Source organism: Platichthys flesus, chromosome 17, assembly GCF_949316205.1.
Source record: "Platichthys flesus chromosome 17, fPlaFle2.1, whole genome shotgun sequence".
Classification (NCBI taxonomy): domain Eukaryota; kingdom Metazoa; phylum Chordata; class Actinopteri; order Pleuronectiformes; family Pleuronectidae; genus Platichthys; species Platichthys flesus.
In genome coordinates, this window is record NC_084961.1 from 13,195,447 (window position 1) to 13,221,787 (window position 26,341).

A 26,341-nucleotide genomic window follows, 5' to 3' on the forward strand; every position below is an offset into this window, starting at 1 on the left:
AAGCTTTGACCCACTGGTTGCACTATAGGAAAACCTAGAAATCATTAAGGGACCCAAATATATCATGGCAGTCCATCCAATAGTTTTTGAGATATTTCAATCATACTTCAACTACGTCGCCGCTGCAGACAAGGAATCAGTTAGTTAGTCTAACAGGTTAGGATCCTTCAGGAATGTGATTCTGTGAAAATAGATATTCATGGGATAGACTGGGGGCCATGCACTTGGGTTTCTGAACTTGACACTCGACCTAATCAATAAATCACATAAATTAAGATCTTTGGAAACTATTTCACTGTTATTAATTCGGTTGTATTAAAATGTCAACATAAAGTATCCAGTTGTCAGTGTATATTAACACAGGCGTTCAGATGAGCATAAATTAACATTTTACAGCTGTTCTTTGCCTCCATGTTAATGTGCTACCTACACGTATAGACACGCACACACACACACACACACACGTAGAAAGATTCTATACTAAATGTCCAACTGGCAGCAGCTGAGTGACCCCGCTTCCATCAACGCTGTCAGTTCACAATGGTCCCACCAGGGTGAAAGGTCAAGAGAGGACTGGACAGCTGCAAAAGTCATCGATGCAGCCGCTTCCTGTTCCTTTTATCCTCAAGTCAAAGAGGCCTTGCTAGGAGTAACTAAAGCCACATTTCAGGCATGAACTACGGAGCATGTCTGCACAGTTGGGCCTGGACTTTTTCTGAAGGTTGTCTTTCACACATGAACAATGCGGCAGGAGAATCTCTGCTCAGACGTGTTCACAACCTCGCAGAAATCACTGGAGCGCACAGGTGAGTGTTGGCACAGCATACAGGGCATAGCGTATAAATCCTGCGAAGAAGATGTCACTGTCAAGTTTATTTATATAGCACATTTAAAACAAGTTGGTTGACGAAAGTGTTCAACAAGAAGACAGCAACACGCAATACATCAAAATACTAATAGTAAAAATGTAATGAAACCTAATAAAATATAAAATCATATATAATGAGATAAAAACGTTCACAACTCAACAAGAAGGCCAAAGAGAAGAGATGTGTTTTAAACAATGAAATGGGAAGCTGTTGATATCAGGAGTTCAGCTGGGTAAGGCGGTGCCAGCTGAGAGTATAAAAAGTTAACGTTACAATTTTAAGATGGATCCTATGAAGATCAGGAAGACAGTGTAGGGAGCGCAACACAGGTGTAGTATGGTCCCTCTTTTTCTTTCCTGTCACAAGATGAGCAGCATTTTGTCACATGATTAGTTTGGAGAATGTCCGGAGGCTACATCTGTGTTCTCACACAAAACCCCTCTGGAGAGTGCCAGGAGATTATCCAGAGTTCTGTCTGACAGCATCTACATTTTTTGTTGCACCCACTTTCTCACCGACACTGTTAGACTTTCTTTATTTTATGAGATGGAGGTTAAAGCTAATGAGAGAGCGACAGATAATTGCTCGGCTGAGCGGCTGACCTCTCGACAGAAGGCAGAAATAAATATCTCGAGGGCGTGAGCACTCCTCAGCACCTATCAGACCGCAGCAGCGCTAGATGCACGTATAAATCACACCAAATTGATATTTATTTGCCTCCCGAACTATTACTTTACCAACAATAAAGGTTGAATTTATGCAGCTATTAAGACAAACGTGTCGGAATGGTCACGGGCTGCAACCGAGGCCACTTTATGGATTGGAAGCAATAAAAGCCGCTGATAAAACAATACGGAAGCTGTGCAGACGGACTTCAATCAAAGGTAAAGTCTGATAAGCAAGTTCATTAATTTTAATGGAGTAAATTCCTCTCAATAATGCACCGGTGGGGCCACCATCGCTCGTTGCTCCTCTATTAATGAATACACCCTCACCCTCACAGGATGGAAGCAAGGCCTCCTTGAGACTTAGGGCGGAGAGAGGAATGGGAGGGAGGAAGATGAGGAGAAGATGAAGGCAGAGGGGTAAACAGGGTGAAGGCCTGAGACTGGCTCCAGGCTCTTTTCCTGTAGCTCAGTGGAGAAGGTGATTTCACTCTGGGATCTCCTAGACAGGGAGGGGAGGTGGAAACAGGGGGAGAGAGAGGGGGGGAAAGGGTGTGTGGGAGAGCTGAAAGGGAGTAAGACAGGGGGAAGAGGTAGAGACAGAGGGAAAGAACAAGAACAAGTAATGAGAAACTGAAACTCAAGTGCAGAGAAAGCAAAGAGAAGGTGAGGGTGGGAGACTGGGGATTTGGTTTGTGCAGCAGCGTAAGGAGAGAGAGAGAGAGAGAGAGAGAGAGAGAGAGAGAGAGAGAGAGGGGAGGGGGAAAGTTGGACTCAGACTATCGTGCACAAACTTTTTTTTTTTTCTTTTCTTCTTCTCCCTTTTCTCCGTGGAAGGAGAAGCCTTAACAAAAAAAGTCAGAGGGGACACGCAAACTCCCACTGGATTACATGTGATTGCGTTGGGAGTTTTCCTTGGATATTTACGCGCATTTATTCCCGGATTAATGTGGACGCAAACCTGTGAATTGATCTGCAGTTGAAGGTACGGCTTTTATTGGTGGTGTAAAATTGAGAGCTTTACTTTTAAGAGTGCAGTTTGTAAAGCGGCTGCAGTGAAACCTTATTGACAAACTGTGGCTGCAAGAGGCTGCAGACTTTATACAGCACATGGAAATGGACATATAATATTGTATATATATATATTATTAAATACTAATACCAGAAAGTCTCTGCAAGTTCACCAAAGAGCACAATAGACACACTCTAACACCTAGGGGGGTTATCACAGTTTGCACTACTGAAGGCTGTGCTTATAGGAACCAAAAACCAAAAACTGTAAGTTTGATAAAACCACCCTCTCCCAGAGGAGATCATTACAGTTATTTCTGCTGCGTGGGCTTTGTAGATATGCCTATGAAAGAATTTTATTCTGTTTTGGACTTTTGAAAAACAAACTAATTTATGAACCAATGCTAGTTGGTATATAAAAATAAAAGATGCTGATTTGCCTTTAATGTCTGATCAAGGATTCATTGCAGCACACGATGTGGTTGTTGCTGTCAATCCTCGTAGTTTGCATTCAACCCCAGTGGCAAAAATCCTCCTATGAGCAGATCAGTTTCTGCTACATGCGTATCATTCAAGGAAAGTCATGTCTGAGCCGGAGCCTTTGCACTGTTCCGAGATCAGTAACCAAACTCCCTAAAACTATTTTTCCGCAACCTGGGAAAGAAAACAAAGTGCTGAGGAGGAAGCTTGAATGCCACAGACACATCTGCTCTCTTCATTGCTCAGCCATCCCATGTTCACTGGCTTTTTGCATCCTGTCATTGCACCCCACCCCCACTAAAAGCACCCTAGGGCGCTCTTGAGAGCTTTTTGTGAGTCAGTCTTTCCCTTTGCAAAATTTGGGAGAGCTCAGTTTTGCACCTTTTCATGATCACCAGGGAGCTACTTCTTAAGACAATGTCTGATAAGATCACCCAACTTCAACCACTGAGGGTCATTCCTGCGGTAACAGTTGGAAAATTGCCCGGTTGCCGTCCTTGAATTTAAAATAATGATAAGTGTTGCTCACTTTTACCTGCTGCAGGCTACCCAATGCGTTGTGTGCATCCTTGCTTCCCTTTGTTATGGGCCTGCAGCCAATTGTATCATCCTCAGTTCGCCAGCAGCAAATCGTGTCATCCACTTGACTTTTACTCAGTTTAGTGGTGAAGTGAGCGTTGGACGATCAGAAATGTGAAGTCGAGCTGATGAAAAGCAGCTTCCCTGCTGAAGGCCGACAGCCAGGCAAAGCACGGGCCCCACACTCCGACTAGTTCACGTCATCACAGTGGAACTCACTTTACATAATTACTTAATGTATGTGCATACAAAGTGTTGCACATACTTGGAAGGGGTCATTGTTTGTGTTCAATACTCCCTACATGTCTCCTAATCTGCAGCTGTGCTGGTCTGCTTCTCAGTCAGGATCATTATTCATATGAAGGCCCTGAACACTACCCAGAATGTTAGACTAGTAAAAACTTGCATGTCATACAAGTTGGATTTTGCCTTTACGAGTGTGAAAGTTCCTATTGCTTCTGGCCATCGGATATCTTATCTAGGCCGGGACAATGCGGTGCAGTCTCAGCTTCAGCCCTGAAGCACATCCGAAGCTCCAGAGGCTGAAGGTTTATGTGATGCTGCATTCATAATGACAAGTTAGAATTACAGAAAGTAGAAGCTTCTGACAGTCCTAAAACCTATCAGCAAGAAATGATAAATCCTGGAAAACTTGATTATGTGTTGAAGGACGTCAACGTCCATTCTGTCTGTCGGTCAACCTACTTGGTCTAGACTGAAATGTAACGGAAAAAGATATTTATTTTCCACTAAGGAAGAATTGCATTGTGAACTTTGGTGATGCTTTGACTTTTCTTCTAGCACCATCATCAGGTCAACATTTAATCTACAATACTTAAGTAATGACATAATTACCAGTGTGATAATGCACTTTCCATTTAGTAATAATAAGCAAATGTGTGTTGCTAACACAGCACTATATTTGACATGAACTTTGGGGTCCGAACATTTTCTAGAGTTTGCTATTCCTACATGAAGAACACAGCAGAAGGGTTTCTGTGTCAGACATGTTGCTCAACAACAGGGAACTGTCTGGAACTTTCCGGAGAGGGCTAGCACATGTGTAGGCCATGAGGAGGCAGGACATGACGTGTAAGTTCTGCTGCGGAAATCCTATATTTTAGTTAAAATCACATCAACAACTGCATCTTCTACGTGTCTGGCACGTCTTTATCCTCCTGCGATATCTTTAATCTTCTCAGTTTTGAGTCAATTTTTTCCTAGAACCATCATTTTCCTACAGGAATCTCACATTGGCTCACTCGTACATTTTACGGATATTTTACCAGGGGGCTGGCAGGACAAGTTCTGGAGCAACTGACTCTGAAATGGTTGTGCTCACATGCAGTTTGTTATGAAAGCAGATTGAGATCGTGATTCACCAACATGGCGTGGTGTTTTGACAGGTTAACGCCAACATATTAATTTTCGGATATTTACTTCTTTGATTAGACCACGATGTGAAATGGCTTATGTTGATTTTTCTCTCCACCGGTTTGTCTGACAGTCTGTTTGTTTAGTCTTTCTGTTCACATTTCTGCAACTTCTCTAACCATCAGATATGAATGAATTCATATGTACCTGGCCTCCTGTTATTCAAGCCTTTCGTTGTTATTCCTGCATCCAAGTCAACTTTTACAGCAGTACCCTACATATCCACTGTGAGGGAGGACTCTCTCCGTTGGATTAATTCTGGGTGACGACCCCATATACCGATCGGGAGATTGTTTTCACAGCCCTGCACCAAAACCACTCTGTGCTCTGTGTGTGTTTGTGTGTGTGAGACGGCGCTGGGTAAATTGGGAGCAGATACCCTGTGAGCAAGCTGTCTGTCAATCTTCTTGCCGCAGTATACTGGATCAAGAGACAGCTGGAAAAGCTGTGAATCCCTCATATAGTACATGGCTGATATGGTTAGGCCAGGTTCTCACATTTTTAAGTATTACGGGGGAAAAAGTAAAATGTTAGCTTCTGTTATTTAACCATCCGTGTCTGGGTGGCTAATAAGCAATCCTCTTGTCTATCCACAGAGAGGACATGTTTCATTTAATTCTGTCAGAGCGTGTTCCTCTACAAGGCCTCGAATGGTGTTGTTGTTCTGTAAGCGATGGCAATGATGATGAAATGTGTGACAACAAAAATTGCTAAGCACAGAGACACAAATTGCCTCCATTGTTAAGAAGGACAGTATCAGAGCCACTTTTGTCAATGTATTCAAGCCATAAAAAAGCACTAGAACTGATAATAGTACAGGGAGTCAAGTAGAAAATAGGTCTGGACCCAGAACTGAAAATGAGTCCTGGAACTACTGAACAGCTCTTGATTTTAAATTGAGGACTGCTGTCTTCAACATTTCTAAACACTTGGTCTCTGCAAGGTGATTCTCGATGTTGTCGGCGCATGTGTCTTCAAGCCCTTTCGTGTTGGAAGACTCTCATTTCTGGCATTGTTTTCCTTCCTGGATTGGCCTTGCACTCGGTGACCTGATCCGCCTGCTTACCGGGCTCATTGCCAGCCCATCGGCCGAGACCGGCGGCCTGACCCCGCTTTTATCTGCTGTAGTCAGCTGGGTGGCCACGGCGCTGCGGAGTTAGTGCGGTGACCAGAGGAGAGAGAGAGACATCCGTAGTAACTCATATTAGGGAAGCCTATTAAATTGTTTTGGATCATTGCCAGATAATAATAACAACGAGCTGTAACTTTTCATTCAGCCCGTGTTCTCTGGCCTGTGATGTATCATATATTACTCACTGGGTGAACCTTCTTATTATTGTGAATATGTGGCATGAAGCCGGTATTAATGGCACAAAGCTGTTTAAAGCTTTAATTAACCTTCCACCTATTTAACTCTTCTTCTTGCTGTCTACTTTTACTTCATAGTGGTTCGTAGTTGTGTCCAACAATTTTGCACACCATAGTAAGAAAAGAGTTCCTGTTCTTTCTCATGAAATGCTAACCCGGCCTTTTTAAAACATAAGAAAACAAGAAAAGCAACTACACCTTGAGTCAGCAGTCCCCCCGAAAAACCTGGATGCATAATTCACAATGTGGGGCATGTCGAGCTTCCCTTGTTATTTCCGGGGATAATTTGAAACCCTGTCCTCCACCAGATTGTCTGTTAGCAGCAGCACCCTGCAGGCAGCCAGGTCAGTGTGGTATTCACACCGTGTCCTCGGCCGGGCAGGAGCACCACATTGTGTACCCCTGGGGGAGTGTGGGGATCATTTCTCCTGGCAGACGGGACAGGTGTGTGCACAGAGACACAGTCTGCTCGCCTGCCCGCCCCGAGGGTCCCGCTGTTCCTGTAAACACTGCAGAGTTATGGGGTCCTCGCACATGCTGAGGGCAAGTCCAGGTCAGGCGGGATGTGTTTGTGCGTGTCGGAGTGGGCGGCGTGTGCGTGTGCTCGCATTCTTGTGTGCGTGTGTGTGTGTGTTTGTGTGTGTTTCAGTAAAGCAGAGGGGCTGTGGAGATGGAATACAATGATTATCTAGACGTGGCAAGCATCTTAATCTGTGCATGAGTTCTTCCGTGTGTGCGTGCGCTTGTTGTTAGGCCACGTGGAAGCATCTGCTGCAACAGAACCACGGCTCCAACGGAATAGTCTCCAGATGTGTTTGTGGGTTTTGGCCCCACTGTCTGTTTGACTCTGGACCAGCCAGTCTGCATGTAAATCACTTAACTTTCATGTGTGCAAGTTGCCCTTGTTTTTTCGCATATGCAGTAGCTATTTGTTTGGTCTCTACCTGACTTAAAGAATGGCTTTATTTCTTAGATTCCGTCATGTGTGCATTGGGCACTCTACTCATCTTATCTACACCTGTGTGTGTGTGTGTGACAATGATCAGACTTTGCAGAGTTACACTCCCTAATGGAGGACATTCTAGTTAATTCATATGCCACTAACATAGCCCACATCACAACACGTAATTAACACATCAGCTATGACTGACTCATAAATATACATCAAAGTCTATTTAGCAGGCCAGCATTAATGCGCAGCTGTCGACAGAGGTAAAGGAGGGCCTCACGGACAGGAGCACAGACAGGTTCTGACTTTCTCTCTCTTCTGCTTGTTCCTCCATCAGCTGGTGGCCGAGGCAAGGTGTGTTTTGACGGAGGAGTGAAACCATGTGGCTCCTCTGCTCCTCTCTGACTCTGCTGGCCCTCAGCCTGGGATGGTGCGACACGCTGACATCGGAGCAAGGTGAGTCGGTTAAACTCTGACAGTGGTTTTGCATGGTAAGTGTGTGGAATGCAGAAGGGACAAGATGTTTAGAGGACAAACACGACAATTCTAGGAAGAGACTAAGATGAGAATATGGTTAGCGCTTCCATTCCTGGTCATTCTATTTGAAGCTAGTGCTAGTAGCCGGTTAGCCTAGTCTTACATAAAAGCTAGAAAAAGGTGTCAAGAAGCTAGCTTAGTCAGTGTGTGTTTGTGTTCCATTCCAGTGTTCCAGGTACATTCACGAATATTTACTTCTACCTCAAGTTGGAAAATGTTTTGGTATACGAATTGCCGATATCATCATAATTTACAATCAGCTCATTATAGTAGCTTCTTACTGATTGCATCTGATCTTTTTTCTTTCCTCTTCAGTATCATACAAATTTTAAAAAAAGGTGTTAGTGTGTTGTTTGAATTCCGTTTACACATAGGTCCTGGTTATCCACATTGCAACTTCAAAGCACACAAACAAATCACGTTCGGAACAAAAAAGTTGCTTCTTTGGAGACAAGACCTTCTGAGGAGCGTTGCTAAGCTGTAACCTTACACTTGTGTTGAGGGAGTGGTTTCAATTCATTACATTTTCTAATTCCCTGTGAACACCACAAAAAAAAGATTATACTCCTTCCAAAATGAATATGCTAAATTATTAAATAACTAAATAATTGCCATACATCTGAAGCCTCCATGGAGCTGTAAACTCCTTTGTTTATTGAACAAAACACACACAACTGCTTCCCACTACAAAAAGCTGTGAACAAAAGGCCACAAAAACAGCTTTCAAACAACCGTTTCTTGGAAAAGTCCTTACATCGTCATTTATATAATGAAAAAATGTATAAAGGATCAAAAACAATGCCTTCTGGGACAAATGCAATCCTTTTGAAAGTTGATTTTTAAGCTGGCGCCGTATGCCTGACCAACTCATCATGGTTTGAAACCCATCTGTGATGTGATGGAAACTGTGTCCATCTGTGTCTGTGTGTTTGTGCGACGGAGCCCAAGGTTACATTGAAAACGGAGCGTAATTACAGTTTATGTGCATTTGATGGTGGTCGCCGCTGGTGGCTGTGTGGTTCGGTTGGGGCAAAAAGGCGTGCGTGTTTACCATGTGCGGTTGTGTTCCTCTTCATGAGCCTTCAATTAGACAGCTAGGGCTCTGTGTTGTGCATGACACTGCAAAGCATGGTGAAAGAGTATATTGGAGAGAATCGGCAGATGCTTCTATTTGTAGGTGTGTGTATGTGTGTTTGCTACAGAGACAGAAACAGACAACCAAGAAATCGACAGGCAGAGAGGTGAATAGAAATCTCTTTTATCGTTAAAGTTTTTTTTAGTCATGCTCCTGAATCACATCGTCAGCGTGCTCTCTGGGGCCGACTCTGCAGTATCACTCGGGGCTGAGAAATCTTCCATAGCTTGTGGTACTCTGGGGGGAGCTTTGTCAATTGGGGGGGGGGGGGGGGGGGGGGGGGTCCCTCTAGGGAGACCCTTTTGAAAGCTTCTCAGATTAGACTGAGTCGGCTCGCGGCTCCCCTGAGCCCTCTACTCCACTGGTTTGAAGAAAGAGCTTTTTCAAGTGCAGCACAAATACCCGTCACCACACTATGACTATTCCTCTGACTCATCCGAATCTCTACTTACTGGTAATTTGCTGACATAACTGCGGGAAAGCAGGCTTAAGTAAAACTAGTGTGGTGGAGTAAAGCTGGGGGATTGCAGTGTAGTTCTGCAGTGTATCAGCCTGAAAGACTAGTCCCTGTTGCTAAATTAAAATGCTGAGAGACCCTGCGTTTAGTAAAGTGTCACTGATGTGTTATTTTCATGCACCTTATGTAGTCTTAAGTAATGGATATATATATACATATATATATATTGACTTATATTGACTCAGGCTTCTGCTGTCTGCACTAAAACTCTGAGCTAAGTTGTATGAGTTTAAGTGCCAATGAATTGTAGTAATACGCTTGTTTACACAGAAGCAGAAGTTGGAGAGGACCAGCAATCAGCAACAGAAGCAGCCCAGTCAGAAATGATTAAGGCCCTTTAATTGTTTCCACCTTCTGTTATGTTGCAGCCTAAAAAAAATGTCAAGGTATTTAATCCAATCACGACAGAGCTAATGCCAACTTTTTTAACTTTTTGTCTTTTAAAATAAAAAGAGAAACACATTAGAGTATTCAGATACTATTTTATGTCACTTTTGTTATCTTCAAGATGTTTCTACACCTTGATCTGAGTCCACCTGTTTTAAAATCAAGAAATTGGACATGCTTTGGAAGGGAACCCGTTTGTCAACATAAGGTTCCATCATTTAAGGTCTGTAAATGCATATCAGAGCACAAACCAATCCATGATTTTGAAGAGACTGCCTCCAAAGCTCAGAGGAGGCACAGAAAGATCGGAAAGGTTAGTTTAGGACTGCTATATTGTAGGTTCCCAACAGCCCAGTGGTCTGATTCTTAAATGGAAGAAGTGTGATAACAGCAACAAACTGAGCAATCTAGGAAGAATGGCCTCGGTAAAAGAGGTGACCAAGAACTCACTGGTCACTGGCTGAGCTCCAGTGAAACTGTGTGGAGATGGGGAAAAAAAATCTTCTGCAAGGACAACAATCATTGCAGCACTTCACCAATTTGGGCTTTATGGCAGAGTGGCCAGATGGAAGCCAGAGTGTGAGAAACTAGATTTTCTGCTCTGATGAAACCCAGATTGAACTGTTTGGCCTTCATTCTATGTGTTGTAACAGTGAGGCATAGTGATGGAAGCATGGTGGTGTGGGATTGTTTTTGCAGCACGTAGACTGGTCAGTATTGAGGGGAATCTAAATGCAGCAAAGTTAACACTTAACACTCCAGATATGAACAACATTCACCTTAATTTTGGTCTCAAACCACTCATATGAAATATATTTGGTTCATTCATGTTCACCAGCGTTTTTTGTGGAAATCAATAGTCTATATTTATATCGGTTTGCTTCAGTGATCAAGCCCATTAAATGAAGACTTATGATTTGATCCATTTAAAAAATATATAAAATAGATTTATGAAGCTTCACGTGTTCATTTTATAAGTGAAACATGTTAACATTCGCATGTTAGACGATTGAGACAGATCTTATTACTGATGGGCAATGTTTGGGCTGATGGGTAAACTGCAAGGCGTGACCAGGCTAGTTTGGAGTTTATAGAAGGCGTTGCCTGATCGTCACTGGGGCAAGAAATGAACTTGAGCAAAATGGTTGCAGCTTCCTCAGGAGTGCTGCTTCATGAATGAACCTGTCCCATGAGGTCTCTTACTATCCATGGAAAATATGTGTAATGGAAGCTCATCACACCTACCTGCAATATGACCTAATTAGAATGCATTAACTTTAAGCATTAGCTCAGACTTTAAGAATGTAGTCCCATCTGCATAGAAATATAGTTTGCCAGTTTTTTGTCCTTTGCCTTTTCATCTGATGCTTTCAACAAGCGTCAATAACCAGTATGTGCCTGCACAGAATACCAGTCAAATAGCAGAATCCCTGTTGAGAAAAGTGCTGAGTTCTGCATGTCGTGTCTTCTTTTATTGTTGTGAAAATCTTGTGAATGTGCATGTCCTGAGCGCAGTCTGTGGCTGTGTTTGTGTGTGCTTGTGAGAGTGAACTGAATTTGGGCCAGAGGCCTACAAGGGGGGAAATGAGTGAGCTCATCCCACTGTAAGCACAGCATTTTAAGCCCTTCCACTCCTCTGTACTGCAGTTTTATCTCTGGAAAACCACCAGGAATGTTCTCTCTCGTCTGTCTCATTTGGCCGAGAGGGTAAGTGAGACCCAAACTCTGTGACTGTCTCATCCCTTCCCTTGTTTAATCACCCTCTCAGTTTGTTATACCCCCATTTCAACCCAGGATAGGCTACATTGAATCATCCCATTGAATCATCAAGCCAGCATGCCCCTCTCCTTCCCTCATGTTGCATGTGTTTTACAGCCCCCGGACCTAGACGACTCCTCCTGACTCTGACTTTGTGCTAATCAGCAGACAAAGCCAACTATTTAACAAAGCCTCATGGTAAAGCACATCGAAAAACCACCTGCACACATCACACACTCTCTAACACCGGGAGCCCACTTCTGACCTCTTCTCCCAAATGAAAGCTCTCTGCCAAGTGTTCAGCTTTGAAAACAGAGTTGAAACTCTGACGCAGTTGGCCTCAGTAAACTCTGGCTACAATAAGATAATCAGAGATGAGGCTATTGATTTCCTAAGCCTTCTAAAGTTTGTTAAATTTCATTCACAATGTAAAAACTTCACATTACGTATTGCAGCTGGGATTTTGCATAGATATAGTACACATTTCTGAGTGGTGTATCATTGAGTAGTCTTTGATCTAAGGTTAAATACAGGTTTTTTAACTTTTTGTATTCTGAATCATATAATCAAATCCTCCAGATCTGTAGTTATCACTTGTTTACCATCCAAATGAAGTATAAAGTACAGTATCTATTAAAAAGTGGTGTTTCATTTTGCTTAAGACCTAACATTTCCTGAATTTGTATGTTTGGCAAGGTGGAGACATGAGGGAGCACACGCAACAGTGTACTGCATGACTGCCAGTGCAATATCATTACCTGCGTTGGCAAGATTCAAACATAACCCATCAAAGAGGAAGTGAACCCAGCCAAGACCATCCAATCTCTTTAAGGCTACATGCAGCTTCTAGCGGGATCCTGGAGTGACACTCCTACTTTGAGCTAATTAGCTTGTCAACAAGCAAATGGGCTGCTTTGATCACAGCTTGAGAGGAAATGGGGTTCAACTTCTGCAGCATGTCCTCTGCCAAAGTGCAAGAGTCCACTAAAATATCAACTGTCCTCTGAGCTGCTCTACAGTTGCAATCAAAAATATTCAACCCCCTCACCTCAATAGACATTATAGTGATGTGGATGACAGATAATGACAATAAATGACAAAAAAACCTCATCAAACAACAAAAGATATTTATTGATGCGTATTTTAGTTATTTTGACAACAGAAGTTGACTTAACTTTGAAGTTCAAATGAAAAATGTAACTCTTTCAGCACATGTGCATGTGCAGTATTATTCAACCCCCCAGCTTCAGTACTTTGTGGCGCATCCTCTAGCTTTTATAACTTCTAAAAAATGTTTTCGGTGAGTGAGGACAAGCTTCTTACATCTCTCGATTGGAATCTTTGCCCATTTTTCAAGTGCAAAAGCCTCTAGATCAGTGATGTTTGATGGCTTCCATGCTGCAACTGCCTTCTTTAAATCCCACCAAAGATTTTCAATCAAATTTGAATCTGGTGACTGTGAATGCCACTCCAGGACGTTCCAGGATCTTTTTCTCAACCAAGCTTTGGTGGATTTGGAGATTTTGCTTTGGATCATTGTCTTGCTGGAAAGTCCAATGATCACCAAGGTTTAATTTGTCAACAGAAGGAATCACATTCCTCTTTAAAATGGCCTGGTATTTCTGTGTATCCATGATGCCATGTACACAATAAAGATTGCTAGTTCCTGCCGCAGAAAAACAGCCCAATATCATCTTTGACCAACCTCCATGCTGGACTGTGGGGATGGTATTCTTCTGGTCATAAGCCTGTCCTTTCACACGCCAGACATACCACTGGTCCATACGTCCAAACAGTTCCAGTTTGGTTTCATCAGTCCATAGAACTTTCACCCAAAACTCTGTAGGCTTATCCAAATTCCTCCTGGCATATTCTAGTCGACTTTTGATGTTGCTTGTGGTCAAGAGCTGAGTGCGTCTTGAAGCCGGCCATTAAGTCCTTTATTATTGAGTGCATGTCTTAAAATTGCCTCTGCAGCACTTATACCAGCCTTCATCAGGTCATACTGTAGGTGTCTTGTAGTCACACAGGGGTTTATCTGAGTTGTTCTGACTAAGTTGCTGAGGGTCCTTGATGAAATGCTGGGCTTTCTTCCACGGCCAGGCATGTTTGAAGCTGCTCCATCAGTTGTAAACTTCCTTATAATGTTCCCAATTGTGTCTCTTGGAATATAATTTTTTGGGGAATTCTTCTTCTACCCATGGCCTTTCAGGTTTGATGAAATAATCTCCTCTCTCAGCTTTTGTGTAAGCTCCTTTGTCTTTCCCATGATTGCAACTCACCTTGAATACCTTCATGGGTGGGGTTTATATATGCATCACAGCTGAAGCAAATGAAGGATCAGTATAGAGTTCCCAAAGGCTTAATAATGTTTCAACTCAACTTTAGGACAAAAAAAACTGTCAGACAGCTTTAAAAACAACAATTTTATATAGGGGTTGAATAATTGTGACATGGCTATCTTAACAAAATATACTGCTACACACAAATACTACATCATGCATTTTCCGTGTTGATTTTCTGTATCACTCAACTCATAAAGAAGGCATCCGAAGCAGAATCTTTATCAAAGAACAAGATTCTGTCTACTTTAATTGATAAATCCTTAAAATCTTTGGGGGGTTGAATATTTCTGATTGCAACTGTATGTAGAAATAGTTCCACTAAGCAAAACTCTGACACTTTAATAAGTAAACGCAGCATTTATCTTGATTTATGATTATAAAATAGGTAACAAATGATTGAGTAGTGGGATAGTCCCAGATGCAAACTCAGATCAGACAGTTTTTTAATATGGGGGCTTTTTATTGCCTTTAACAGATAGGATGGAGAGTAAGCTGTTTAAAGGGGGGACGGAGAGAGAGTGGGGAAGGACATGCATAAATGGCAGCGGGTTGGAATCAAACACGGGCTTCAACACCATACCATGTTTGTAAATATGGACGAATATGGATGCTGCCATCTTTGATCTCATTTGGAGCCAGCCTCCAAGGATCAAATGACAGTATGTCATGAAAGTAGGATTAGTTGTGTTGATTAGCTGATGGTAAATATTACCCAACTTTTTGGTCAATAATATAATAAAATAATAATACACTTTATTTGTATTGCACCTTTCATACAAGAAATGCAGCTCAAAGTGCTTCACATACAATATAGATGAAAATAAAAAAACAGCATATTATCTCATTGTTCCTTAGGGGACATAACTAGAGAGTCAGCGTAAAGCGGTCCAGTTGATGAAGAAAGGTTTTCTGACAAAATTGCCATGTAGACTTTATAAGGTACCTGGTCACAAATTGGTGCACTGCAAGTCATGATTCAGTGGGATACTGTAGGATATTGAAATCTGCCCCTCTGGTGATTTTTTCATCCATTTCCTTTACACACTCAAGGGCAGTACAATAACTTTGAATGTACTAAATCAGCATCCGCTATATTTTGAGCTTGATGCCCACATGTTACCATGCTTACGTTTACACTTAGCAAGTCAACAACTCTGTGTTTTGTGATATGATGATAGCTGAGCCAGTAGAGCGTAAGCTTGTCAAACTGCATCGGACAATTGCAATTCAAGAAACAACAGCACACACAGGATGCCAACCTCATTTCTTTAAGGTTGGACTGGAACACAGTCTGATAAGAAAAACATTTCCTCAAGAGTCCTGTTCTGGATGTGCAAGTTGCTTTCCCCTAAGTACCACCACCGCCCATTGCCTTTCCTCAAGCTCTCCCCGTTCTCTTTTTGTTTTTCTTCTCCACCTACTTCTCTCTTGTGTTGCTGCCCACTTGCCTCCAGCCAGGATCTCTCTATTCCTGACAGAGCTTTCATCTCGATTCTGTCTGATGGAAATGGGGCTGTGATGAAAAATGAAAAATAAGAAAAGAGTAAGCAGTGGCGAATGGTATAACTTACCATCTCTTGACTTCATGAAAGAAACATGAATAAAGGAACTAGGCGAGTGTATGTGAGGCCGCGTAAAGTGTACATGAGCTGAGTTAGCAGATACGGGTTCAAGATGGAGCAGTCCAGTTACACTATGTGTGATAGTGGGAATGTTGGTGTTTGCTTATGTGTGTTTGTGTGTATGTGTGTGTGTGGTGTGGGGGTGAGAAAAGGATGTAAGACACAATGTGTGTCATAGGGCTCAGAAGACACTACAATTATTTTTGTTTTCTGTTCTTTTCTCCCTGTTGTATCAGTTACATTGTCAAGAAGTCACTTTCAATTTAAGCTTTTTATTTGACTCAAAATTCGTCTCAAAACACCGCTGTTTGACGTCTCTTTTTCCACCCTTTAATTTGCAGTTTCGACAGCAATAAGACTTTGACACACTGTGCAGTGCCGGGGTCTTTGTTTTCAAAAGAGGACGAGCAGAAGCTGCAGGGTGTCGAGAGATGAACTTGATAATAGTTGATGAAGCGCTAAGTGTGATTTAATTCTTTCTTGAGCCTTCCTCCGTGAAATTAAATTCCTTAAAATCCCAAATCTTAATTAAAGTCAGTTGGATCTTATTATTTGAGTAATTATACGAGACTCTTTCACCTCGTTGTGATGTGACTCCCAGCCTGGATAAATTGTGTTTGGAATCAGACAGTGCCTTTGCATGCTTCAAGGCAACTCTCCCTGCAGGGCACTCCCTGTTTCATCACAAAGAATTTCTCAAGAACTTCATTACGCTGAATCCGTAAGACCAGAAGACATTTTTTGTTTGAAATGCATTAATATTTTCAATGTATAAGAAAAGTTCCTCCGTTCTTCAGACTCTTCTGTGTCTCTTTAAATAAAATAAACCTTGCATCCAAATAAGAACTTAAACTTTAGTTTTACTAGAATGATGATTAATTCACTTGTAAAGGGGTGACGTCATTGGTGAACTGCATTGAGTTCTGCTACCAGCACTGCACGTGGCAGAAATGGAGCAGAGCTCGACTTCTATGCTGCCTTGGAGGCACCAGCCAATCGAATCATGTTTCAAACAGTTAATCTAATCACGTAAATGCAGAGGATGCAAAGCAAGCATGATGAACCTGATGTGTGTTCATCTGGTTTTAGATTTTATTTCCAGAATACTTCTCTTTAGCATTGTAAAGTTAAAAGGGCATGGTACCATATTGTGTCAAGCATGAAATTGTAATTACCCTGGTACCAAGCGCGAGCACATCCACCGTCAAGCCAACGCAAACATGTGAGTCAGCGTTCCTGTTGCTGTATCTGTCAAGCTTTCCATCCTCAAACATTACGTACTGAGTTTACAATGAAAAGTGTATTTAAACACAAGTATTTAATTTTGATACTTACATTAAACAAAAGTATATTTTTAATTTCAGGTCACTCGCACATTCTACAACCTGAAGTTAGTTTGTCTCAGCTATTGCTATCATGCTAACTCTAAACAGAAGCCAAAGCTGCATGGCCCATGGAAAACATGGTGTTTGTGAACTGCAGTTCTGGTGTTATAGTGCAATCCAAAACTTCAGTTTTACAAGAGAGGCCTTGTTTATAAGGTTAATTAATAATTGGCAAATATTGCTTAGAATTGCTTGAGCAAACTAATTAAAGACTGGGACAAAGCTGCTATGTTACTCTTAAATCCGATACAGCAAACTAACCCACTTGACCTCAATGTTCCAGGTCTTGAACAGCTATTTTTCCAAAGGTAAATGTATCCACACAGATGATTAAAGTTGGCTAACGGTGCCCCTCTCCAGCTAGTTAGCCGGGTAATGTTAGACAAGATAAACATGCAGTTGAAACCATCCTTAAACCTTTATGCTTTTTGTCTTTGGAAAGCTCATTTGAAAAAAAAACACCATCCTCCTCATGCATGGTGGCTTTGATTAAGGTTTAATGAAAACCATCAAATATCTATTAATTTATATTACACATAGCAACACTACTCTGAGAAAATGATCATGTATTATTGATTATATTTTTTAACAAAGGACACCTCAAGCTTCAATAAAAAAAAAAAACATTTTCTCCGGGCCGTGGTCTTTGGCCCCTAAGAGATCAATTTACTGTGGATCACAGTGATTCACAGGGTCCATGTCGACCTGCATGAGTCCATTTTTTTTCTCCACACATCTCCCATCTCCCCCCTGTAGCCAGGCAGGCCGCTCTGACAGGCAACACTTTTCTCTGTAACCTCCCTTGACAGGGTGAGAAGATATCCATCAAACGTAGGCTACAGCGACAGACAGGCTCGGCACCAGACAAGCCGTCAGATGGGGCTGTGTTCCTCTCTGCACAGCTTTGCCCTCATTTCATCTCTCTCCCTGCGTTTTACACTATTTTTGACACTTCAACCTTCACCAACTTCCTTTTAGATCAATATTTGTATTACTCTCAAACGTACGTATTTTGTGTTTGAATTTGCTGATTCTTTCACGCTCACTGTGTCCATTTCACCTCGCGTCAAGCGTGAAAGGTTTGATTCGAGATAACTTTTAGTCGTTAAAATCCCTCTTTGTCATCTCTTTGTTTTTGCAGATGTACAATGCCCGTCCTTACAAGTGGATGAGTGGAAGTTTCCTCAGACGGCCAGGCACAACATCACTGGTGAACCGTCTCAACACAAGCAGGTATACATGCTCCCCTGAGCTTTATTTGTGTGGTTGCTGATCAATGCCTTTTCTTGTCAGGTTTTAATCTGGTGAGGCGGTTCTCCCTGCTCAAGAGTCCAGATGTCAAGAAGATCCGCAACCCACGAGGACCCATCATCCTCCGCCTGGGCAAGGTAGCCCTCCTGCAACCCACCGAGTGAGTTTACCCCACAACTCTCCCACACTGCGTACGGCTCCTCCAAACCGACACATCTCATGCAATGAACACTGTGTACGGCTTTTGGAGGCAGAGAGTGAATTACAGGAAGAGAAATAAAGCGACCTCTCTGCTGGATCTCCAAGCTTTCAGCGGGCTTATGTTGACGGCCTCTCTGTTTTCATGCAGCTTCTGAACCTAGAGCAAGACGGATCGACTGAAAAACCCTGCGGCTGTTCAGCCTCTGAACCCTCGCTCATCATGTCAGCAATGTCCACTGGCAGTTGTGTTAAAAAAAGCAGACACTAGGCAAACCATACACCACGGGTCAATCTCTGATTACATTTCCAGAAATACCACTTCCCTGGCTTGTAAAACTGAACAGTAACAGCTCAGTGGATTTTCCCGGTTGCGACCGCACATTCTTATTAAAACTAGTTCACATAATTACAAGTTTACGACAGTTTGCTTGTGCACAATCTATCATAGTGAGGCTTGCATTAGTGGACATGATGCATTGTGAGTAATACAAATAAATAAGGGTTGTACACAACTTTTTCCCGGAGCAAAGAGACTTACTGTACGGCCATAAAATCCAACAGAACACAGCTTCCTTACTCAGGGCTCTGCAGCATGACATTGGTGTAATTATGCTTTCCTGGGTTTTCATTTTGTTTACACACCAGTTGGGTGCAGATTGTGTTTTTACGGAAAGTGTTTATGAGCTGGCTGTTTTTCAGTCCTCTTTTTGTTGTCGTTTTTTTGTTTTTTGTTTCAGCTCTTGTGCATCAAAGCGGGACTTTCAGGCGGCTGAGCTTCTTTCTAACCAGAGATAAAGCAGTTTGTCAGAACTTGCCAATTGGGTCAGCCTGGAGTATTTCATCACTCTGCCCAGTGCTGTGAGCTCCACTCGCCTGAAGGCCCAATAAATCTGTCCACAAAACACTCCTTTTTGGAGACATTTTGTTCTAAATGTGTCACACATATTGTTTGTCACAGGCTTAGATAGGAGTTGTTCCTATAGAAAAAGGGGGGAAGAGGAGGACACCAAAAAACTGTCACTTCTCAGGAACTCAGTATCTTTGGAAGCAAAGAGGAAAAATCAAAGATGTTTTTGTTTTGCCTCTAGCCAAGAGAGAGAGAGAGGACTGAAACAACGCACTCTATCCTTTCTCTGGTGCTGGTTTGGGATTCTGTAATGTGCTGCGTTTATTGAAATTTTGATGCCATCGAGAGCTTTGCTCTCAGTTCTCTCGGCGCAGAATACTAGCCTGAGCGACACCTTTTTTACCTCAGACAGAGAATAATCAATGTTAGCACATCAGCCCTGCCTGTTGGCTGCCTTTTGTTCTGCTTCTCTCGATACATAGAACCCCATGTCCTATAAACAAGATCAGATGAGACTTGCTTGCTTTTTTGCATTTCGCCTCTCTCCTTTTCCTCCTTGCATCGCCGAAAATCTGAGAGGACTTTCTATCAGCGTCGATTAGTCATAATGCTCCTTTACTTTGTTTATTTAGAAAGCTTTTTTTTTACTTTTGCCTAGTTTAATTGCAGCGCTCCGAAGTGTTTCAGGCATTAAGAAAGAAAGAGCGGAGGCGGAGAACAGATGGGCGATTAAGGGATGTAGTGGCGAGGGAATGGGAGGGTTAAAGGTTCAAATCCAGGCAATGAGTGAACAACAACCCTCAGGCTTGTTCTGTGGCTTTTTCTGTTTGTACACTTGGCATGTTGTCCGTGTGCATGTGTATGTGTGTAGGATTGTCAAATCTACATGTGTGAGGGTTTGTACAGGATATGTGCATTTGCAGAAGCCTCGATTTCCCCTCTTTCTACGTCCTAGAGTATGTACTGTGTTTCTAAAAGCACATTATACATTGCCCCCCCCCACACACACACTCCTGTCACTCAAGCAGATTTTCCTATTCATCGCCAATGAGGCTGACTGAAGTGCGATGTGTGCTTATAGCAATTGTAAAGCGCCATAATTGGAAAGTGCCATTTTACTTTGTATCAGAGGCTAAACCATTCGGCTAATCCAAGCTAACGCAGTGACACATCATGAAGCTGCTTGTCCCCTCACCTGTTGCAGTCGTCTGCTGTGAAATGATCACCAGTTCGTAGCCGTCATTTTAATTTCAGCAGGATACGAGTTGATGTTTTGAGTCTGTTTCTTTTATGCAGCAGCAACAGCGTGCGTGGGAGAGAGAGAGAGAGTGGAAGCTATTCTGTGACCAATTTTTGACCAATGTGAAATGTATTAAATTAATGTAAAACAGAAAAGGTGGCACTATATCTTTTTTTTTTACATTAAAGCATTTTGCTGCCAGTCTTACTCTGAAGTTAGGTATGACTGTAGAATTTAAAAGATCATCAAAATGTTAACTAAATAAAAGGAGCACAAAGGAGAATTCTTTGTTTCCTTTAAATATCCACCGAAGGGTCATAAAATAGGAAGAAGTGGGATAAAGAAAAGCTAAAGAGAGACATTTCATCTTTAGAGAGTAAATCCAGTCGGTTCGTGGGGATATGAGTCAGTGAAAGGCGGCTGGAGTACTTTTTGTAAAAATAATTTAGCTTACATCTGCAAAAGAGGGATGATTGTCAGTCGGACTAATGATGAACCTGTGGAACAACAAGCCTGTCTACAGTCGGTGCTGTAGCCACATAAAATGCTGATTTTGGTCTGTGAACCTGTATAATTTATATCAACCGCTATTTTTGGCTCGTGCATTCATTAGCTCGTTTCTGTCAAACTCAGGAGCTGCTATTGACACAGAGTTCAGCAGCTCAGGTGTGTGTGTGTGTGTGTGTGTGTGTGTGTGCAGACGGCAGCACAGGGATACAACTTTGTAACCACACTGAGATCTGGCGGTCAGCTTTCTGTTTGGTAAGATGTTTGCCTTTTGCTGAATTGTTGGATTTCAAGTTGGGAAAAGTCAATGTTAGCAAACTAAGACGGTGAACTTGGTAAACCTGCTAAACACTAGCACGTTAGCGTGCTAACAAAAGCATTTAGCTCAAAGCTCTGCTGTGCTACAGCCTTGCAGAGATGTTGACTCTTACTGTTGTTCAAATTTTGGGCAGTTTTATTCCTGCACATTTAGAGTCAGGCTGTTTTTGAAATTCTAGATTTTTTGAGATTAGCAACCAGACCCAGAGACAATAATGCATGCCACTAAGATTGAACTCTGGTATATACCAATTTCCCAATTTACTTTGTCAGGACTTAACAAGGGAATTACATTTTGCTCAGGGCCTAAAAAAGCCTTGGACAAGGGGTGACAGCATGAATGAACCATTAATACCAACAGATAAAGGGATGGATGGATGGAGGTAAATGTTGTTTTCTATGGTAATTTTCTTTACAAAGTTGTACACAATAATGCATACATACAAACATACATACATACATACATACATACATACATACATACATACATACATACATACATACATACATACAATCACAGATAGACAAAGGGACAATGTTGCAGTGTGTAAAAACACTCTGTATATAATTTATCTGTTTACAAATTCAGACATAGAAAGGCTCTTCATCGCTCTCAACCGAAGGCCACACAAGTAGGGTACATATCCTCTCCAGGTGCTTTTCCCATCTTAAGCCAGAGATCTGCTTTTTCAACATTAGATTTCCTCTTCCCCTCTTCGCCCCTGTGCCTCTTTGGCTCACACCGACTTTCTTCCTCCTCTACTTGTTTGAACAGGAGACGCAGGAGTACGTTTCTCTCAGAGTCGGGAGAGGTTAGAATTAAATGTGTCTGGTGCATACTGGGTGATTTACAGTACAGTATCTCCCCATTGCATGTTTGTGTGGGTGGTGGGTGGGTGCGCTGGGTGTTCTGTGCTCTTTCCCTGGCAACTAAATGTAAGAGGTAAGGTGAGTTTCTTTCAACCCAAAAGTCAATAGTTTGTGAGTGGTTTTGTGCCCCGCAGCTCATGTCACTAATCGACAGCAAAACAACTCTACTTTCAAAATTGGTTTCCCTCTTTATTTCTCCTCTTTTCTCTCCATGTCTATTTCCTGTAGACGCTTTCTCTTTCCCAGCTGTTATTGTTTACCTACTTTAAAATGGATTAGTTAATATTAAACCATCTTGCTTTTTCCTACAATACCCAGAATTTCTTGATCCCTCACTTTACTCTCCTCTATCTCCCCCTCTCTATCGTTCCCTTTTATTAATCGCTCCCTCTCTCCAGGTCTATTGGTTCAATGTTTTCTCTCTCTAGTCTTTTTCTCCTACTCATCCTTTCTTTGTTTTGACATCCTGTAGTTGGCTGTTTTCCCTTGGATCTTCCTTCAGTCATAAATCACTGTCACCCCACTTTTAGGAGTGGGAAACCAGCTGCCAGCATCAACAATTAGGTGTATGTGCGTTAGTGTGTGGGTGTGTGTGTGTGTGTCTGTGTGTCTGTGTGTTTGTGTGTGTGTGCAAGCTCAAAGAAAGAGAGAGGAAAGAATTAGAGCGAAAGAGAATATTTCAAAGTGCTCACCATCTCAGTGAGCATGAATTTCACTGGGCCTGTTTGTGAACCTTTCATCTCTCAATACATCTACACATGCAGTGAATATTTCTGTGTTTGTATTTATTTGTGTGTTTAGATGCCCTTGACTAAAGCTGAGGGATGAGGCTTGCAGGACCGTATCTGCTATGAAAATTAATGCCATTGGGTTACACACAGCTGCATTGCACTGCCGGCTAATTTAATATATTCCGTATGTGAACTCTCTTTAACAGACAATACACATGCAATTTGTTGTCTTGTATGCAAGTATACTTTATTTTATGTAAATACATACTGAATATCCTCAAATTTGGATGTCTACGCATGCTCAAACATATATACTTTTACATACAGTTCATACAAAATTGTACATACAAAATTGAACTGCTGTAGCAGAAGGGAAATGATTCCATTTGAGTGCTATGACGATATTCTCTCTTTTATTAAGGTCTTAGAGCTAAGTGTCGCTAGAAATTGAAAGGGTACTCCAAAGATTTAGTATCGCACTTCTCTCTAAGACAAGACATATTAAAACAGAAGAATAAGTCAAAATCAAAGTAAGGGAGGCTGAGATATTTAAGAGACTTCGTCAACTTCATAAATCCTGGATTTTACATGAACACATTAGCAAATTCTAAACACATCCGGAAAATACCAAGCAACCCATGGCGTGCATTTGGAGTTGTGGGTCGACACGTCAAATCACATTCCAGTGTTTACTCATTGTTTAGCTCTGTTTTTGGTCTCCACCATCAATTTATTATCAGGAGCCAATCGTAAGCGACTTTGGGCGAGGTGTGGGTGCACTATGGATTATCAGTAAATTACAGGGTTATCCCAGGCTGACATTCAGAGACAACACCGAACCATTCACACTTATATTCATGTCTGGACTGTGGGAAGAAGCGGGAGACAAGGGGAGAACATGCCAACAATGAAGGGCCCCAATCGTCCGTCAGGTCCGAACCAAGAACCTTCTTTCTGTGAAGTGACAGTTCTAACCTTTCTTTCTTTAGCTGCTAGTTATTCCAATATTTGTACTAATTAGTTGCTACTTTGGTAATTTGCAATTAAGTGTCGGACAGGTGCTGTAGAGTGGGTTTATTTGAACTCTTTTGCTCATGAGAGTGGTCAGAGTGATCTTAAGTCCGGAGCCCTGAAATCAAGATAATGAGCCACACAGACTAAATAACTACGCAGAGCTGAAGGGAACTGCAGAGCCGTGTGAGATGTAATCTTATGTTTATGTTTTCTTCCTGGTCTGTTTCTGGTTTGTTGGTTTAACTGTTGGCAGGGTTACTCAAAAACTACCAAACTGATTTATAACCAAACTAAGCCTGGGAATAATTTATAGTATTATTCCACGGATGTTGATTAAGGCCTTGAATTCAGGATTTTTTTCCTTTTATATTTATTCAACAAGAACAGTCAATCATGTTTAGGATTTTTTGCTCTTGCTGAAGGTTCACTAAATCTCTATAAATTGGCCGGTTTGTGAGTTGATCATAAATATGAACTATTGCCACCTTAAACTCCCTGACCCTTGTGAATGTGTGTGTTGCAGTCAGGTGTTCCCATATGGCTTACCGGAGGAGTTCACCCTGATCTTCACCCTGGCTTTAAAAAAGGCTGCCCTGAGGGACACCACCTACCTCTTCCAGATATCTGATCAGCAGGGATACCCACAGGTGCACCTCACTCTTTTGTTTCTTAACTGCCTGCTTTACATATCCCTGCTTCTTTTTTTCAATATCCCTCCCTTATTATGTTCCCTCTTTCCCTTTACTCTCTTCCTTGGTCTCTCACCTTTTATTCATTACACTTTTTGCCTATTAATTCTTGCAGCTGCCTCTCACCTCTTTTTTGCAGAGTCATCCACTTTCGCCTTCGATTTCTTCTCTCTTGTGACACCTTTTCAATTCGCTCCCCCTTTTCATTCCACGCGTCTTTTGTCCTCTCTTTTTCTTCATCTGGTCCCGCTCTCTCTGTCTCTGTCTCTCTCTCTCTCTTCCTCGCTGTCTCTCCCTCGCTCTTCCCTCAATCATCTTCCGCTCTCCTCTTTCATTCACCTTCATTGTTATTCATATGTGTTCCATGATGAAGCACTGGAGTCCCACAGAGTCGCCATAATCACTTCAAGTCTGTGACCAGATTTAAATACTCAATGTGTGTGATGGATGGAGCCCGGAGCCGCCTCATTAGTAGTGATTGATTGGCTTCTATGTGTACGTGTGTAATTAATATGTCTTTCCTTTTACCTCTTCTCTGCTTCTGTGTTCTACAGCTTTGTTAGAGGGTTACAGCATGTACAAATTACTCTTATTATGAAGCGACTTCCACTCAAACAACTTGAGATACAGTACATATTTCTTAGTCACTGGCCTGAGCTTACTGGCCAGCATACTGAACACGCCGTTGTTGCATTAGCATTTCTGCATATTTAAACGTCACTTTCCTCCGACCTTTCCAAACCCCAAATCTCTGCCCAAATTGCAGCTCTCTGTAGACCTCAGTGGCCCCGATGCCACCCTGTCCCTGAGAGCCAAGGGGGTGGACGCCGATGCCGACCTGGTGAGCTGTGTTTTCACTGGGGAGGGGGTGGAGGCGCTGATGGACCTGCGCTGGCACAAGGTGGCTCTCAGCGTGCAACAAGGGGTCGCCTCCCTTCACGTGGACTGCAGATCCATTGAGACCAAGCCCCTGGAGCCCCATGGAGCTCTGGCCACTGACGGACACACTCTGCTGGCCATGCGGGCCTCTGATGCTGCGCCTGTTCAGGTATTGTAATAATAATAATAATTGCTCAAAGTAACACTAGATTTGTCCAGCTCGAGATGCCTGGACAAAAATAAGTTTGGTTAACGTTGGCTAAAGACAGGCATCAGACCAACAGCTCAGGGATGAAATATGTAGATCTCAAGATCAACATAAATTATTTGTACAAGTAACCAATCAATGCCTTGATACTGCTATCCCACTTTTTCAAACGGTCGATTCAAATTGAGTCAACACTGAGTCGATAGTGTCAAACACAGAATTTGAGCAAAGATTAACAGACAAACCAGAGTTGATGGAGGGGAGCATAACATATTTCACTTTGTGCGTTTTCAGTTGTATGAGGCAGACTTTTTGAGAAACACATAAATCAATTGATTAGAAGGATCTTTAGAAGTCCTTGTTCAAAGAGGAACTATTGCATCCAGTAATTTTGACATAAAAAAAAGGGACAAAAGTAAATACACAATGCCCTATTTGAATAAAGTATTGTGTGCCTCTTCTTGACAACTGAAGAGCTTTTGTTCAACGTTAGGCTTTTCACTGTACCTCGATCAGTTACAACAAATAATACCTGTTACTGGGTT

At 42.1% G+C, this 26,341-nt stretch overlaps 1 protein-coding gene across 2 annotated transcripts in view; it reads left to right on the forward strand.

Moving 5' to 3' along the window:
* Positions 1-2,368: 2,368 nt before the first annotated feature.
* The window catches only part of col16a1 (collagen, type XVI, alpha 1), a 66,315-nt gene continuing 42,342 nt past the window's right edge, over positions 2,369-26,341 (forward strand). For both annotated transcript variants that reach the window (XM_062409830.1, XM_062409831.1), the window contains exons 1-6: positions 2,369-2,519; positions 7,693-7,811; positions 18,183-18,251; positions 18,335-18,452; positions 24,544-24,667; positions 25,476-25,757. In XM_062409830.1, coding sequence (XP_062265814.1) covers positions 7,736-7,811; positions 18,183-18,251; positions 18,335-18,452; positions 24,544-24,667; positions 25,476-25,757 — 669 coding nt within the window. In that variant the 5' untranslated portion in view covers positions 2,369-2,519; positions 7,693-7,735. The remainder of the gene's footprint in view (positions 2,520-7,692; positions 7,812-18,182; positions 18,252-18,334; positions 18,453-24,543; positions 24,668-25,475; positions 25,758-26,341) is intronic.